General features: G+C 42.7%; 1 protein-coding gene and 1 long non-coding RNA gene across 3 annotated transcripts in view; one reads left to right on the top strand and one right to left on the bottom strand.

The window, feature by feature from the left end:
• adcy2b (adenylate cyclase 2b (brain)) overlaps positions 1–14,075 on the bottom strand; it is an 82,536-nt gene extending 68,461 nt beyond the window's left edge. For both annotated transcript variants that reach the window (XM_026155644.2, XM_080296473.1), the window contains exon 1: positions 12,338–14,075. In XM_026155644.2, coding sequence (XP_026011429.1) covers positions 12,338–12,601 — 264 coding nt within the window. In that variant the 5' untranslated portion in view covers positions 12,602–14,075. The remainder of the gene's footprint in view (positions 1–12,337) is intronic.
• Positions 12,844–15,557, top strand: LOC145423714 (uncharacterized). The gene is made up of 2 exons (XR_013904759.1): positions 12,844–12,969; positions 14,609–15,557. It is a non-coding gene; the product is annotated as an uncharacterized LOC145423714 (long non-coding RNA).
• The last annotated feature ends 2,518 nt before the right edge of the window (positions 15,558–18,075 follow it).

Below are 18,075 nucleotides of genomic sequence, written 5' to 3'. Positions count from 1 at the left end.
TCCATATTTTTTTCCCTTGCACTCTAGAAGGGCCAGCCTGGTGGTCAGCTCTGTCTTCTCACAGCATGAACATCCTGGGTTTGAATCCTGCAGCAAGATAGTGATGTCATGGTCCCAGCACTTTGACCCACTTATACAGAAAATCAAGATACTTCCTGCTTGTTTTTTTCATGTTATATTCTCAGACTTTCTTACTTTTAATCTCCTGTCTCATTCTCAGTGATTAGTTTCACTAGTACCTTGTTTCCTTCAATCATTTCTTGTGTTTCTAATTAGCCTTTAGTGTATTTAAAGCTGCAACTTGCCTTAGTACCTTGTCACGTCTGTCTCCCAGAGTGTTTACCTGTTTGGACCTCTATGGACTTTTGTTTTTTTGTTTGTTTGTTTGTTTTTACTTTGCCTCAAAGGTCTGCTTTTGGGTCCACATTTCCCTCAAACATGACAGAATGATGGACCCAGCCGACGTTGATGTACATTCTGGGGAGCTTAAAGACGAGTTTGTGTGGTGCTGTAAGATTTCCACCTGGATTCTTGGATCCACAAACATTAAAACCCTGTGGGTGGGAGATCAACAAACATCCACAATTCCTTCAGTCTCCCACAAGTTCGGACAGTTTTCCCAATAACTGCAAAGCGGAAAGATGACTGCAGTTGCTCAGATGTAAGTAGTATCTGAGTCTCCTTAACTCCTTAAATCCATCTGCTTCATCCAATTTCCAGTCACTTGTTCCTGCTACCTACCTGGCCAACAACCACAACCAGAGGATGACGAACTAGCCTCCCTTGACCCTCCAGCTGCTACATCCACAACCTAGTCATCCAGCTCCACATAGTAACTGGCTGCACCATCCACTGCCAACCTGCCAGAGCTCACTTCCTGCATTTTATCATCTTTTAAGAAGTCCTCAGTGACACAGCAGTGGTCCAGCTCCGAACTTTACTGCAATGGATATGGATAGATGGATGAAAGAAAATGGCCTCTAGAGGACTGGACTTGAACTACAGTAACTTTGCATGATATAAAGTTCCTTTAAAGTCACCCTCCTTTTATATCATTATGTTTCTGGTTAGTGGGGGGTGGCAGAGTGGGAGGTCAACAGACGAATTGGTGCTGCATAAGCACAGCTCTTGATTTACCGGTCGATCATCCCTACCCTCACCTATGGTCACAAGCTTTGGGTGAAGAAAGAACGAGATCACGGATACAAGTGGTAGAAATTATATTTGTCTGAAGGGTGGCTGGCATCTCCTATAGAGATAGGATAGGGTGAGGAGTTCGGCCATCCAGGAGGGGCTCAGAGTAGAGCCTCTACTCCTCCACATCGAAAGGAGCCAGTTGAGGTGGTTTGGGCATCTGACAAGGATGCCTGCTGGGGACCTCCTGGGTGAGGTGTTCCGGGCATGTCCCACCAGAACAAGGCCCCAGGGCAGACCCAGAACACGGTGGAGGAATTATATCTCTCAGGTGGCCAGGGAATGCTTTGGTTTTCCCCTGGACAAGCTGGAGGAAGAGGCCGGGGAGATGGAGGTCTGTGCTTCTCTGCTTAGGCTGCAGCCTCCGTGATCCGGAAATTGATGGATGGATGTTTCTGATTGGCTGTCTCTCACAAACAGAAGGCTTAAATTGAATTGCTAATAGTTGAATGAGATGACCAGATTTAGGTTTCCCCCTCTCTTTGAAATCATACAGAGCCTGTGCTTTTGGCTCATAGAGATTACTTGCACATACACTTAATTCATTATTTGACTAAGTGTATGGCCCACTTTAATACCAATTCCACAGTCATGCTAATTAAAGACTGATGACAGCCAAGAGACAGTTGTTAGATTGTTGTCCCTTTTCCCTGCTGGATGTATCACGGATTCCTAGCTGTAAAAAATCACTGGCTAATTTGGCCTGGACCTACAGAAGAGGTATGACTAATTAAGTTAATATTTTGCTAAAAATTTCACTTGCCACTTATGATCTGATTAGCTGCTGAGCCTCTGCACCAAGAAATAATGACAGTAGTGTTTTCAGCAGGTCTGATTGTGCTGAGTGAACGTCCACAAAAAAAGGAGTGCATAGCCTCCTAGAGCTCATTCTACTAATCCGCCTGTGCACTCTGCAACTAATGTGCAAATAAAGCACTCCGCAACATCTTTTCAGAATTTATACACTCTGAGGGGAAAACAGGCAACAAAATAACCATCATTCACCCAAAGAGCAGGATGTGAAACACCTCACAGGCTCCATCCTAAAGCCAGTGCCCACATAAACCATTTAAACTTATTCTAGTCGAGTCATGATTACACTGACAGGTCCGGCATGATAATTGAGCGAGACTCTCTGTGATAACTTGTCAGCCATTTTACAGTAAAAGGCACGCCGGTGTGGGCAAAGAAACGCATTGGATCCTCTCCGCGTCCAATTCAATTTCTGTGAGAGAAGGAAAAAACAAGATGTCACAGCCTCAACCTTCAGTAACGGGATGTTTTGACAGTTTATTGACTCGAGCTGCTTGTTAAAATACAGCAGAAGCTATTCGGTCAGAACAAATCCAAGATAGCAGCATTAATGTGGCAACATGGTGCAGCAGCGGTAGCATGAGTCAGGGTCTGGTGAAGGGATCCCATGGGATCCAGCTGCTGACGCCACGGCAGCTATACAGTCAGCCCGGAGCACAGATTGAATCCTAATGAGAATGTAAGCAAGACTACAAACTCTTACAACAGCAGAGGTTCTTTTAGCGTTAGAAACACACGCAAAACACACATGCGCACACAAGTCAGAGACATACAGAGAAAGAAAAGGGAGGGACCTCCTTTCTCGCTACATGCGCATTTGGAGTGAAGCAGCTGTTCACATCGACAGAAAGAAGCATCTGCACTTTGCACATTTCTGATCGTAGGCCATCTAATCCTGTTAAAACCCCTTTGAAACTGGTTAAAGCGTTTTCCCTTGACATAGCACAGAGGGAGTGGGGTGTGTCTGCCTGCTATATTGTGCAGCATTGTCACCCAGAACAATAATTTCCTTTTTTAACCCAGTCTGTCTCATCCAGCTATTATACTGGGAGGGGAAAAAGGCTGGGGAGGGGTATGGGGAGACATAACATTGGCAGAAAGAGACGCAAAGATTCAAAAATCTAATTATTCAGCAGCAAAATGACAAAAACGCACCAAATAAAGAAACTGAGGAGAAATGGGGGCCAGAGAGGGTGTGTTGCGATCGCGGCAGCGTATGTTCTTTCCACGTGCTTGTGCCTGCTGAATATTTATACTGTCTGATGAAGCAGCACTGGTGGCATATTCCTTCAATTTGCTCTCAGCCTGGTAATGAAATTCATCAATAATCAACAACCCTTTCCCTTGAAGGCCCATCTGCGGCACAGAGAAATGTTAACGCGCTCTCCACAAACAGGTCAAAGGTTGCAGAACATCCAGCGCTGAACCTAAAAGTTTATGGTTCACATTATTAAAGCTAGTTTGGAGTGAAGTCACAGTCACTTTAATGGAGGACCTACCATCACGAAAAGGACACTAACTCACTGCAATGATGTTTTATGGGCGCTTTAGCAGCTTTTGTTGTGTTTAACTGTCATGACTGTTTTCATTTCATCTTCAGAGATTGCGTTACTTCAACTGTGTGATCTTACATCCGTTCATCACAGCACCATGGTGAAGGAATTCATCGGAGGCGAGTGAAGAAATGGTCATTTTGCCAGCAGAATAAAAAGAAGCCTGATGCCCACAGCAGGGAGACGGTGCTGCTCAGTGGATCAAACCAGTTTGAAATGCTTCTGCAGATTCAAGAGGCCCAGCAGCTGAGTAAAAAAAGATCACTTATTTAAAGATGAGCCATGAAGAAATGGTAATCTTGGTCGCATTTCTGCTTTAACTCTGGAAATGGATGAACTATGAATTTCAAATAAATCTGATAAATTTAATGTTAGTTTAAAGGCTCAAGGGGCTAATGAGGACTAGATCGTATCTCAAACTGAATTACTCCTTTATTTATCACAATCACGAGGGAGACATGTCGGGTGGATGTCATTTTGAGACAGAAGTAACAAGAGTTGAAGATGGAGCACTGTCAGCTAACACCAACAACCTACATCCATAAACAACACACAGACACACATACTTGCTAATCAGTGCTTAGTAATAGCCTAATAGCCTTCTGGACGATCTGTGCTATATGGCAGGTCGCATCAGAGAATTCCACTAATAAGACAGAAAAAAGGGGCCAAACACTACAACACAGGGGAGAGGTTCAGTCAGTCTGTCAATGGAAAATTGTATTTAGTAGTCAGTATAATCTTTTAGTGATATAAGTTTGCTTATGGTAGGATGCTGTTTGTAGTTATTTGTATTAGGAAATGTTTAACCATGTATACTTAGAAGCATATAATTAATTGTGTAGTGACAGGATGTGTGCACCCCAGGAATGCACCCCCACATCCTGGGAGCATGAGAGCTCGTACCTTGTCTTATTGCTTTACGGTAGGATTAACGTAGCTATGTCTGTTTTAGTTTAAGTGCTTCTTTACATATAGATGAACTGTTGGACTTTCCAGACCAGCAGGTTAAGGGAAGTTGTTTATGGGGCCACACTCTGACCCCACACACACACACACACACACACATACACACACATACGCTCAATGGAGTATAAAATAAAGACCGGGGCAGTTCTCTCACTGGAGTCTCTTAGAGTGGAGGCTGCCCTTGCTAGCAAGAAGTTCTGTGTGTTTCTCTTCTCTGAGTCTTTACTGAAGAAGTGTTTTAGAACATTTTCCCTAACACAGTCAGTAACTCGAGTTAGATGAGGAAGTCTATGGGAATTCACTCACTTTTGTCTTCTCCTAGGAATAATAGCAGCTGTCTTGAATATTTCCCACACTCAAGCATTAATAGTTTAGTTGGTTTTTACACAGTGCTTGTGCATTTTGACTTTTTTGTTAAGGGTACAGCATCAAAAATTTCACCACTAGATATCAGGAGACTGCATATCCTAGTCAACTGAATTTTGTTTCCTTCCAATTCAAGTGCATAATCCTAGCTGTTGGGGATATCCTGAACTTTTCTATCAGTATCGCTCTTTTTCTTTTTTTGTCCTTCTATTAGCTGTGGTTAGCCTCTTTTAGCTACTGCTACCCTCTCTTACGGTGCGTTCACACCGAACGCGATAGACGCGACCAAAAAGTACCAGACGCCCATAGCTGGTCACGTGCACATTCGCACCTCAACGCGCGACCAATTTGCAATTTTCACGCGCGTGAAGCGGACATGTGGGATGAAGTAGTGCCAGATGGTATGTTTGCAAGATGGCAGCTGTTGATCTAGCGTTTGAAGAGAGAGTCTCCTTTCTCTATTTACTGTGGAGAGCAGAGCAGCGGCGTAAAGGACGTCCTTGCCATACCTGGGTCCATCAGGTCCTCCAGACACGTGAGCAGTTTGGTGAGTTTCACCACTTGCTCCAGGAGCTGCGTCTGGATGACGGCTGCTTTCAGCGGTACCGCCGACTTTCCCTCGTCCAGTTTGAGGAGCTGCTGTCCCGCGTCGGTCCAAGCATTGCCCACCTAAACACCAACTACAGGCGCTCAATCCCACCTGCAGAGCGCCTGTCCGTCTGCCTGCGGTTAGCAAAAGTGTTTAATATGGTAGTCCTTTATCGATACCTGTGCTAATATATGCTCATTTGAAGTCCCAGTGACTTCCCGCCACCCACAAACCTCTAAAAAGCGTTCCTGCCTTTTTAAAAAATTTCTTAATAAATGGAGCTTGCCTCCAAAATAAACTAACCTCTCTTAAATAATTGGGCTTCACTATGTTCCTATATAGTAGTATATTTTTTCATTGGTATAATATGAAATAAATTCTACATGTGTCAAGTTGTGTGCCAATATTTGCTGTGTAGTAGAACTGAGACATTAGTCATTACAAAAATTTATTTGAAATAATATTAAAATTCTTGGTAGAGAAAGCAGCTGGTGTTGTACAGCTCCGGGTGGTTTGCTACGGCGTTGATGAGCCTTTCCTCCATATTGAATGAAGAATGAGGGGCTTTGACTGGACCTGCCAATTTGAACTAGGCCAGAGCATCAAATTCAAATTTCAAATTCAAATTCAAATTTTATTTGTCACGTACACAGTCATACACAGTACGATATGTAGTGAAATGCTTGGACAACTGCTCGTGACCTAAAGAGAACAAAAAAGGAAAAGGCTATGAATAAGATAGGAAATAAATATGAAAAATTAAAAAGGGTAAATTTAACTAGGAAGGAATAGAATATAAATTAAGGTTAAAAATGAAATAACTGTACAACACAAATTAGAATGAAGGGTAAATTTAACTGGGAAGAATAAGATAAAGATAAATATATAAATTAAAGTTGAAAATAAAATAACTGTACAACAAAATACACAATACACAATATAGAACTATATAAGAATGTATGAAGAAATCTAAATATAAATAAATATATACACAATAACAGCAGCTGTACAAGTATTAACCGGAAATGAAGAATATAGTGACCAGTGTTGTGCAAAACCAAAGTCCAGAAAGTCCAGTGTGTGTGTAAGAACTGTATGTGTGGGTCAGTACTGTGTGGTGGTGTGATTGAGAGACCGTATCGCCTGCGGGAAGAAGCTCCTCATGTAACCAGGCTCCTGATTGGTTGTCGCGGCGCGACTTGACGCTGAGTTCAGATTTTTCCAACTTGAGTGGTAGACGCGATACGCACGAATGCGCAAAATGCACCACACAAACTGCCGTGCGTATTTTTATTCGTGCTTCAAACGCGTCAGTCGCGCAACTGGTGCATTTTCGTGATTTCACGTTTCCGTGATGCAAATCTGAATTTTCGCGGGATCCTCAGTCGCGCTTCATCGCGCTCCTCCATTGACTTTACATGTAAACCTGACGCTCTGGTCGCGTCTATCACGTTCGGTGTGAACGCACCGTTAGATATTGTTAGCCTCTGTTAGCTACTGTTAGCTAGTGTTGGCTATTGTCATCCACTGCAGATCTAACATTGTTAGACTCAGACACTCAACAAACTCTAATACGATGTGAGAATGTAATCAAACTTTATCAGAGGGAAAGTGTGATTTTTAGAATACTTGAGCCTAACATTAGCTGGTGTAATATTAGCTTATAACCAGCTGTTCTTGTTGTATAGCCAGTTTGCCACCAGCTGCTGGAAGATGGGAGGGTCTTCTCACTTCTAAGACCTCCATGTCTAATCTGCTGACAAGAAGTAACTGCGGAAATATCTGAAATAAATAAGCATATTTTCGTGTATTAGAGCCCTGACTTCAGCTCAGGAGATTCAGCTTAAAGTGAGGAGGAAGAAGGTGATATTTTATCCAGATGTTGGGCACATTGTCTCTTTCCTTCTTGTCTTTGCTTCTTTGGTGAAGGTAAGATAAAGGAGAAGATAAAGGGTAGGTATGATCAGCGTCTGATAGTGCACACACAACACCATGCAATTGCCTATGAGTTCTCTTCTCTTCCACCTTTGGCATACTACTTAGCTGGTCTCTAACCACACACATAAAACATGATTAGTCAGAATGGCGATATCTATCTCGGTCACTGTATTCAAGATAGCCTGGGAACATGGTGGCTTCTACAAACCAAATGGATTTATTTTAAGTTTATGTGAACTCACTTTGTTGGGAGATCTAATTTCCCTAATTTGAAGACCAGATTGTTTTTATGATGTCTTGGTACTTAAAACCTTAGAACTGACTGGGGGACATGTTTTCCTTTTTTTTCTTTTCTTTTTTTTACCACGACTGTGTAATTATATCTAACTGTGATTATATCTTTTTTAAGGCACTTTAATCAAGAATATACAAGCAATTGAATATAGTTCAGAAAAGGTCAATTTTTCGCAGCATTGTTGCTTGAGGTCTCTGTGTCTAGTGGATTATTTTTACCCTGTGTAGCTCCAACCACACCTAGTCAGTGACGTCACAACATCTATTTCATTCCACTCGGTCACCTTACTTCTCTCCCAGTAACAGCTGGTGATCCATCATTACAAAAACACCCTTCCCTCACTGCCTCCCATCGATCAAACTGTCAACGAGAAGGAAACTAAATCTGTGTTGTTGCTTTACTTAAAATATCAACAGACTGCTCACGAGCCGGCAGAAACAGTGCTGGAATCAGTGATGAGCACCAAGGCAGCAATGAGAGCGGTTACAGTTCACAGATTACCAATCTTCTATAATCAGACGGAATATTGATTTTGATTAAACTGTCAAATTATGTTTTGAATGACCTTAGGTTAACACGGAGGACACACACCACAGAAAATACAACCTCAAGGCAGAAAGAACAAGAATGATTTTCCTCTCAAAATTACTCGGACAGAAATTAAAAAAGACTTCCTCAGACAAACACACCCAAACAGCACAATCGCTGATATGCACATACCAGCACACACACACGTACTGCGCAAACTGGGTGGAGGGGCCGGCTTCTTAAAACAGCACTTTGAGCCACTCCAGCCATGATGTGTGGCGACAGATAAAAGTGGGCAGCAATTTTGGGAGCATTAACGCTGCTTTGGTTGGGTTTCTGTCGGCTCACTGATAAAGCCTCGGCACTTACAACAACATCCTCCCCTCTCTCTGCTGCCCAGCCTCTTAGCTTCAGACCCAGCCTCTATTTATTCCTGCCATTCTTCTTGCTCCAGCAGTAATAAATACACACGCCTCGCTGAGCAACCGCTTCATCACTATAGACAGGCTTGGATGTTATTTAATAGGAGCAAACTTGGGGGGAAAGAAATGAATGATTTCAATTTGCATTGAGAATGATGGGAAATTACCTGCGGGATTGTAATTTAACCAGTGAAGCACAGAGCCTAAGAAGGAAAGGAAACTTGGAGGATTAGATCGACCAGCGGGGAGTGCAATAAATTCTATTGATTTGTTTTAAATAGAAGGCATCAATAAAGGTGGAGGTGCTACTGAGAATGACCCCCACAATTATTGAGTCGAGGTGCTACTTAGAGAGCAAAACAAATGTCTAAAGACCGTCCTGGGCATATGAGAGCAAAACAATCTTTATCAAACAACAACAGCAATAGCAATGAGTGGGCTTGCTTTTGTACGGCTATTCCATGAAACACAAAGGCAGCGCTGGCGAAACAATAGCTTGTGTTTATGGTTGAGTGTTTGTGGCCAAAACAACACTTTTCACTTGACAAAATCACCAACACCCACATAGCCGCGAACTAAACTGTCATCGTGCTCTTGATCCGCTCTGCAAACCCAGCGTTGAGATTTAAAGTGCCGCTTCACGGCCTCTTATGCTGCCACACGTAATCATACACACACACACACGCACGCACACACACACACACACACACACACACACACACGCACACACACACACACACACACACACACACGCACACACACACACACACACGCACACACACACACACACACACACACACACACACACACACACACAGCTCCCCATCTCCCCACCTCAGTCTCATTCAGTTTCATGCCAAAACTAAAACTCTTCTTCTGATCACAGCGCTCTTCGATGATCCCGAGAATAAAGCTTCTTTCTGATTCTTGATAATGAGAAACATAATGAAATCCAAAGTCCACGGTACTCTTTATTCTTATTATAAATGACTTAGAACTTGGAATGTGATAGCATTTTCATTCTGATTTCAACAATTATGATATCAAGATAATTAAGATGAAATGATGTGTCTTGTTCTATAAATACAGCAGTTTTATTTATACAGCGCCAAGTCACAACAACAGTCTGTTTAAGGTGCTTTGTATTATAAGGTAAAGACTCTACAGTAATGTAGAGAAAAGCCCAACAATCAGATGAGCCCCTGTGAGCACAACTCCCTTTTAACAGGAAGAAACCTCCAGCAGAACCAGGCTCAGCCACAATCGGTTGGGGGCGAGGAGAGGAAGAACAGGACTGCTGTGTTTTTTTGTGGCAGCTTTAGCTCAAGCTACATTTGATTTTTCAGTTGAATTTATGTTAAAATTCTATGAATTTCACACCTGAATGGGACCTTTTATGTGTTTCCTACATTTTTCCCCTATATGTATATGTACTGTTACAGTGGTAGGTGACCATATTAAACATGGTTAAAGTTTGAAATAACGATGTCAGCTTATGTGCAAATAAACCAAGAGTCATGATAAAATATTTCTGTTTGCACAAAAAACAAAAACTACCAGTTGTTTTTACTATCATTACCCCCTCTGAAAATCTGATCTTTTTATTGGCCCATAGCACAAAGCACTGCTGTGCTTTGATGTGCTTTAACTTTGTAATTGTGAAAACTTGTCAAATAAATTGAAAAGAAACTGTTATCTTCCAATTAACAAACAGTATAAATACTTTAGTAAGGGTCTGAGCTGTCACTTGTGAAAGCATCATGCTAAAAACAAAAGAAATCAGTTTGGACTTGAGAAAAACAATAATTGATGCTGACAAAGCAGGAGCTGGATATCCAACTGTAACATCAAGAAATTCAAAGAAAGCCACGACGTGCAGGACAAACCTGGCAGAGGCAGGAAGTGAAGGATTTCAAAGACTCAAAACTAGTGAGAGATTTGCCTAAAAACCCAGAACAACTGGCAAGACACGAGTGAACAACTTAACCAAGTTGGGAATTGTAATCTCGAAGAAGACGGGAATGGCCTGCGAGGCTGCAGAACAAGAAAAACTTCACTTCTGCAGAAGAAACGCCTTCAAGCCAGACTGAAGTGAGCTAAATACAACCTGGAGAAAGATTATGCGACAGTGGAATACACTGGAAGCGCATAGTTTGGTCAGATGAGATGAAAATAGAACTATTTAGCCACAGAGATGCTGCTTATATTTGCGTAAAGAAGGTGTATAACCTAAAGAACTCCGTACCCTCAGTGAAACACGGTGGTGGAAGTATTTTGCTGTGCGGACGCTTCAATGTGTCTGGACCTGTGGAAGGAATCATGAAGGAAGAAAGATGTGTGAAGATTTTGAAAGAAAACGTGAAGAAGTCAGCAGCAAAACTGGGTCTGGAAGGGCACCTCGCTGGTTGAGCAGGTGACACACTTTGAGAGGGGTACTGAATGAGCCCGAGTGCGAGTCTGTCTCAAAACAGTTTCCTGATTTCCTCATGCTGTGTGATACTGACCTTATCTGTTATCGATCGAATACTAAGTAATTACAGTATTGTGTAATGCAGATACCATTACTAGGGGAAGAGCGGTTTGTCATGATTTATGAGACGAGTCATCATCATCATCAAGTATTGATCCAATATCAATATCAACATTGGTATTGATACTATCGATACTTGGATCTATCCGCCTACTCTGTACCGTCATGTCTAATAAAGGCAAAAAAAATCTAATCATCCATTAATCTTCTTCTGCTCATCCACTTCAGACTGACAGTGGGGCTGCTGTGAGCTCTCATGGGGCTAAAAGTGTGGCAAACCCCACACACTTCACCGGTCTGCTGCAAGGCTAACACACAGAAACAGCCATCCATAGTTACTTCTAACTTAGAATAGCCAGATAACCTAACAAGAATGTCTCTAGACCTTTGGAGGATGCTTGGGTACCTGGAGAGAGCCCTTTCCTCTCGGGAAGAACATACACTCCACACACAAAATTCCCGCTCAGCCGGTGGATTCAAACACAGGACCCACCCTACCATCGAAATAACACACTAATGCAAAAAAGAGAGAGAGAAACAAAAGGGAAATGCTGAAATAAAACTAACTCTGCTCTACGCAACTTTACTCAGACAGGGAGGACCCTCCGGTCTGTCCTGTCTCTTTTTCGTTGACCCTCTGCTGCTGCCGCTTGTTTCTCTGAACACAATAATATGAAATATTTATTCAGTATATTTTTACTAAATGACTCATATCGCCACCATGGCTGATTGAAACAGTCTTTCACTTGACATGAGAAACATTTTCCCACATGGCAGAAATAATAAGCGGCAAGTGTGCAAGAGTGGTATGGATCTTCTCATTTCATTATTAAAAAGAAGGCTAAAGGCTGAAATTACTCCGTTAATAAGCAATCTGTCCTTGTGGTGACTAAAAAACCCTCAAAAGCAGGAATTTGTGCTGATAACACAGAGCACGTGCTCGTGTGTCTATTGTTCAAACACAACAATGACAACATTTTCGCTCTGTAAGCGTTTATTTTTAGACTCAAACTAACCTCGGACTGCTGTGTGGATTATTCACCACACCTCTAAAATCCTGTCAAAACACTTCCCCCAGGACACACACATAGACAGCCTGTTAACACACACACTCACAGACACATGCACACACACTCTCACCAGTCCCGAAGCAAAGAACACCGCCAGCAGTGCGAGGCAGGTTCCCATGACGATCAGCAGCAGGAACACGATCAGCGGGTGCTGCTGGCTCATTCGGTAGTACGACTCGTACAGCCAGTCCTGGGGCTTCTCGCCCTCCGCGCACACGTCACCCTGGAACCCCGGGCACCCGTCCCCCAGGCTCTCAGGCCCCTCAGGCCCCTCGCCTCCATCGCTCTTCTCCAGCAGGTAGCGTCCGCGGGTCCACAGAGCGTCCTGCCACATGGGTAGCCTCCTCTGGATGGATAGTGATGCCTCCTCGTTGCCAAAAAACACGTGCGCAAGGAAAAGGGTGCTTTCTTCCTCTCTTCCTCTCTTTCTCTCTCCCTCCTCCTCCTCACTCTCCAGCGTCCACCGCCTCCTCTTCTGCTTTATTTATTTATTTATTTTAAAGTTTGCTAAGCTGCAGAGTGACAGATCGACTGCCGAGTGAAGCAGAGCCAACTTTCCAGCTCCTGCAGCTTCCTCTGCATCCTCTGCCGCTCCTTCAGCCCCGAGGTGCCAAACTGAGTCAGGACAGTGAGAAACCGAGCGCTCTCCTCTATCCCTCCTCCTCCCGTCAGAGGCTCCGGAGAGGGAAGACTCGAGGGGAGGTAGGTTCTCACCTCTTGCCTCTCCTCCGGGCTTTGCTCTTTGTGTCTGGTCAGTCTGATGGGGAGCTGGCAGCAGTCTCTTCTCACTGCTTAGAGATGTAGTTGTGCCGAAGCAGCATGTTACTCTGCTGAGGTGCGGATGGGAACTGAGAGAGAGAGAGAGGGGGGTGTAACTGGGAGGGAGGGAGAGAAAGAGAGAGGGTGTTCCAACGCGTGTGATAGAGAGAGAGCTAAAAGTGTGTGTGCTGTACCTACCAGAGCAGTGTGAGAATAGTGATGTGTGAGATTAGATAATGTGGAGGGAAGTGGTATATGACTCAAGACTGTGTGTGTGTGTGTGTGTGTGTGTCTTTGTTTACAAGGTACAGAAAAGGAAAGAGACTTAAGACATTTACATAAGAGGAAAAAAAGAAGACACTGTGAAGTTGGCAGAAGAAGAAAAACAGTGTGTCAGCGTGTGTGTGTGTGTGTGTGTGTGTGTGTGTGTGTGTGTGTGTGTGTGTGTGTGTGTGTGTGTGTGTGTGTGTGTGTGTGTGAGAGAGAGAGAGACAGAGAAAGTGAGAAGGGTTGTAACAGCTGTGCAAAACCAAGGAGATGGAGTGTTGAGAGAACAAGCACAAAATACCATCCAGCAGCCAGTGACAGAGATAAAAAGGACAGGCAAGACAAACACTCGGAGGGGGGAAAGAATGGGGGAGGAACGGGAAGAAGAAACAAAGTCAGGAAGGAAAAACCTCATGAGACAGAGAGTGTGTGGGAGGAAGAGAGAGAGAGATCAGTGCTTCAAATGGGAGGGAGGGGTAGGAGGGCTGGTAATGAGTGAAAGTTTTGAGAGGGGCGAGTGTCAGTGGGAGTAAAAATGAGATGTGACGAGCCAAAATCCCAATATTCTCCTCTCCTCTCTCTTAATCTCTTCTCCGAGCCTCATGCGAGGTGAGAAAAATGCAGTTTTTTTCAATGTGTCAAATCCACAGCTTCCAGAAACAGAAAGAGCATGTGTAAGCAGATTCTGATAATAACACAAGCCCAGCAGTGCACAGAACTCAGGGCTATTTTTAGAAATCATAAAAAAAGCAAAAGTAACAGAATGAAAAAAGAAACCCAAAAGCAACAAATAAATCATCCACTATAAACCCACCCAGTGGAAACCTGGTAACAACTTATTCAACCTGAAAAGGCTGCACAGTCCTGAACGCAGCTTGGCTAGACTGAGCTGATAGGCTGTCTATCAGTATATGCAAGGTAACTTTGATTTGAAAAACTCATGACTTAATTACTTGATTCCGCCCAGAACATAGAAAACATATAGACTGCATAAACCAATTAAATTTATAGTTTTCAGAAAAATACTGGCTCGTTTTGACCTAGACGGCAGCGGCACGTTGGATTCTAGTTGCTCAACAGTCCCCGGTCTTCTTTGGGGTATTTTTCATTTCATGATGGCTTAAATGAGAACATGAAAAAAGAATTAAAATTTTAATTCATGTGACCCGAGAACAGCTGTTGACTTTTCCTCAGTCCATTTTAAATGAGCTGTGGTCCAGAGAAGACAGTAGTGTTTCTGCGTTATACTCACATGTGGCTTTTTCTTTGCATGATGGAGCTTTAACCTGCATTTATTGTTGAACTGTGTTCACAGACGGTGATTTCTGGATTCTGAGCCTATGCAGGGATTTCCAAGACAGAGCCGTGCTTCTTTTCAATGCAGTGCAGTCTGAGGGCATAAAAATCATTGGCATGTATTATTCATTTTCAGCTTGTCCGTTGCGCACAGAGATTTCTCCAGATTCTCGGTTTGATTAAGTTATGTACCAGTGGGATGGCTGTGCATCGGAAGGTAGAACGGGTCATCTACTAACTGGAAGGTTGTCAGCTCAATCCCCGCTGCTCCAGTCTGCATGGCGAAGAGTTGCCACTGATGCGTTTATCTGCATGTGTATGTTTGATAGCTCTTAGATGTAGAACAAAGTGCTTGCTTGAGTAGAGGAGAAAAGCAGTATATTTAGGAACTTTGCCTCCAATGTAGGTGATGAGGTGTTCAAAGTCTTTGCAGTTTGACTCTCAGGAAAATTATTGTGAGATTCTTCCAAAATTTGATGCCATATTTTACAGATTCTCAAGCCCTTGCCCATCTTTACTTCTGAGAAACTCTCTAAGTTGCTCTTTTTATACCGAGTCATGCTACTGACTTGTTGCTAATTAGTTAATCTAATTAGCTGCAATCCTATTTCTTGTTTAGTACTGCTTACTTTTTCAGTGTTTTGTTCCCCCGTTCCAGCTTCTCTGAGACATATTGCTGGCATAAATAGAAAATGAGCCAAGTGTCTCAGTTTAAACATATGTTTTTATATATTGCATTGTGAATAAAGTATGAGTTTATGAATTTTGTAAATCACTGCATTCAATTTACATTTGAACTTTTTTGGAACTGGATTTGTATCATTTGATATAAATTATTGGGTGGGGCGTGTTGGGTGCAGTGCCACACCATGCCTCCCCTCTGGACACGCTACCAGCTTCAATGCAATGTAAGGACAAACGTCCTGTGGTGCACTCAACAATTAATAAAGACTGAAATGAAATATAAACAGTTTTTAAATATGTTTATTAATGTGAACACAAAACTATCACTTTGTTCCAAATGCAACTCAGCTGTCCCACGTTCAAAACGTCTTTAATATACAGCACAGTTCACTTTAATCAGCAGTGCCCTACTTCTACTGATGCAGTGCTGCTGCCTGATCTGAAACCTACTTCACACACACACCTGTCCTCTATGGGAGGGGCTACAGGACATTCACCAGTGATTGGCAGATGCTGCCTGTATATTATGCCCACCACTGAAATGTGGACCACTGAAACAGTCCTCAGATGTTGGTGAAAAAGACAAATCATTACTCTTAAGCCATTAGTCCAATTTACAGTACATAGGTAAATGTAGTCCCATTTACATAGATCAGCAACTCCCAGTGTGTGAGCTGAAGCCCCCTGGTGGGTCTCGAAGGCACTGCAAGTGTGTTACAAGAAAGTTCTATGTTTTCAGATCTATTTTTGATCCTGAATTTGTCTTATACTTCATCACTATAGCAGCAAAAAGCTGTTTGATAATCAAGCTACTGATGGAAAATCAGCCTCAACAAGAAAATTGTCTGGAGATCAAAAAAAGGAGGAAATGCTTCATCTCAAGCTTTTCTGATAATCAGAGCTGTGATTAAAGACTTGGATGCGCTGCAGAAGATTTTGAGATTTCAAAACGAAGGGCACCGGAATGGGACCGAAGAGATATTTGTATTCTCAAGATGCATCTCCTTACAGTGTTTGTTGTCCTGTTTTGACTGATTGCACACTTGGTCAGAACATGTACGAAATGAATGATTAACAAACAGGTTCATGCTATTCAGATTACCCCAAAAATCAGTTTCACCCGGTGGAAGCACTTTGAAAATCCTGAAATGCAGCTATGTGACTATGAGAAGTGTTGCTCTCTCTAAATCTGATTAACAAAGTCTTTGAAATCTGGAACAGAAATAAACAAGCAGACGAATGATTCTAAAGACTCTTTGTAGCTTCTTGGTCCGGGAGTCTGCAGAGCCTGTAGCATCGATAGCACCGTCTCAAACAAAGCAGAGGATGATGCAGGACGTCTTCAGTGCTGCAGGAAAAAAAGGAAAGAAAAGGAAAGAAATATTTCTATAGCAATTTTCAGCAGGGGGTATGGAGCGAGGAAATCAGTCACTCTGGAGAAAGCAACATGGGGGAAATCTATAGAAAATTGCTATCCAGTTTGGCATTGATGGTAATGACAGTGACAATGATACCCGTGCTAACATGTCCTTCTGCACATAAGCCGCAAATATCCAGCTTGTTCACACAGATAAGTCAGGCAAAGCTGACAGAGCTCTGAAGAAGAGACTGCAGTTGTCTGACTGTCAAATAGCCAGTACCACATACAATGGATCGCATTCTAGTATCAGAGATAAACTGATTCTTTTAGTGCATGCAGGGCTGTGAGGTATTTTTGATTAACCATGATTAAAATGCTGCGTTGTTTATTATTATGATTCCCACAATCAGTGTAACGAGATTCTGGCCTCCCACACTGGCTTCCAATTGAATTTAGGCTCTATTTTAAAAATCCTTTTACTGGTTTTTAAATCCTTAAATGGTCTGGTGCCTGAATATTTGTCCGATCTGCTGAAACCCTATGTCCCCCCTTGTTCACTCGGGTCATCTGAGCAGCTGCTGCTCTCAGACCCTAAATCTGAAACTTAGAGGAGACCGAACATTCTCTTTTGTGGCCCCGAAGCTTTGGAATGATCTTCCTCTTCACAGTAGGCAACCTACTTCAGTGGTGGTCTTTAAATCCAGGTTAAAAACTCATTTTTATTGGCTGGCCTTGTACTCAGTGGGTAACTGACACTGTTATTCATTTATGGTATTTGTTATTCTTATTGTACTTTTGATATTTCTGCTGTACAACACTTTGGTCGGCCATGTGTTGTTTTAAAAGTGCTATATAAATAAATGATGGTATGGTAAACAAACCCCTAAACCTTGTGGAAAACTTCCCAGAGGAGTTAAGCTGTTATACAGTGGGGCAAAAAAGTATTTAGTCAGCCACCGATTGTGCAAGTTCCCCCACTTAAAATGATGACAGAGGTCAGTAATTTGCACCAGAGGTACACTTCAACTGTGAGAGACAGAATGTGAAAAAAAAATCCATGAATTCACATGGTAGGATTTGTAAAGAATTTATTTGTAAATTAGGGTGGAAAATAAGTATTTGGTCACCTCAAACAAGGAAAATCTCTGGCTCTCACAGACCTGTAACGTCTTCTGTAAGAAGCTTTTCTGTCCCCCACTCGTTACCTGTATGAATGGCACCTGTTTGAACTCATCATCTGTATAAAAGACACCTGTCCACAGCCTCAAACAGTCAGACTCCAAACTCCGCCATGGCCAAGACCAAAGAGCTTTCGAAGGACACCAGGAAAAGTATTGTAGACCTGCACCAGACTGGGAAGAGTGAATCTACAATAGGCAAGCAGCTTGGTGTGAAAAAAATCAACTGTGGGAGCAATCATCAGAAAATGGAAGACATACAAG

This window comes from Astatotilapia calliptera, chromosome 22 (genome assembly GCF_964374335.1).
Source record: "Astatotilapia calliptera chromosome 22, fAstCal68.1, whole genome shotgun sequence".
Taxonomy (NCBI): Eukaryota; Metazoa; Chordata; class Actinopteri; order Cichliformes; family Cichlidae; genus Astatotilapia; species Astatotilapia calliptera.
Note: the sequence above shows the minus strand (reverse complement) of the source record. Positions and strands in the feature narration are given on the sequence as shown.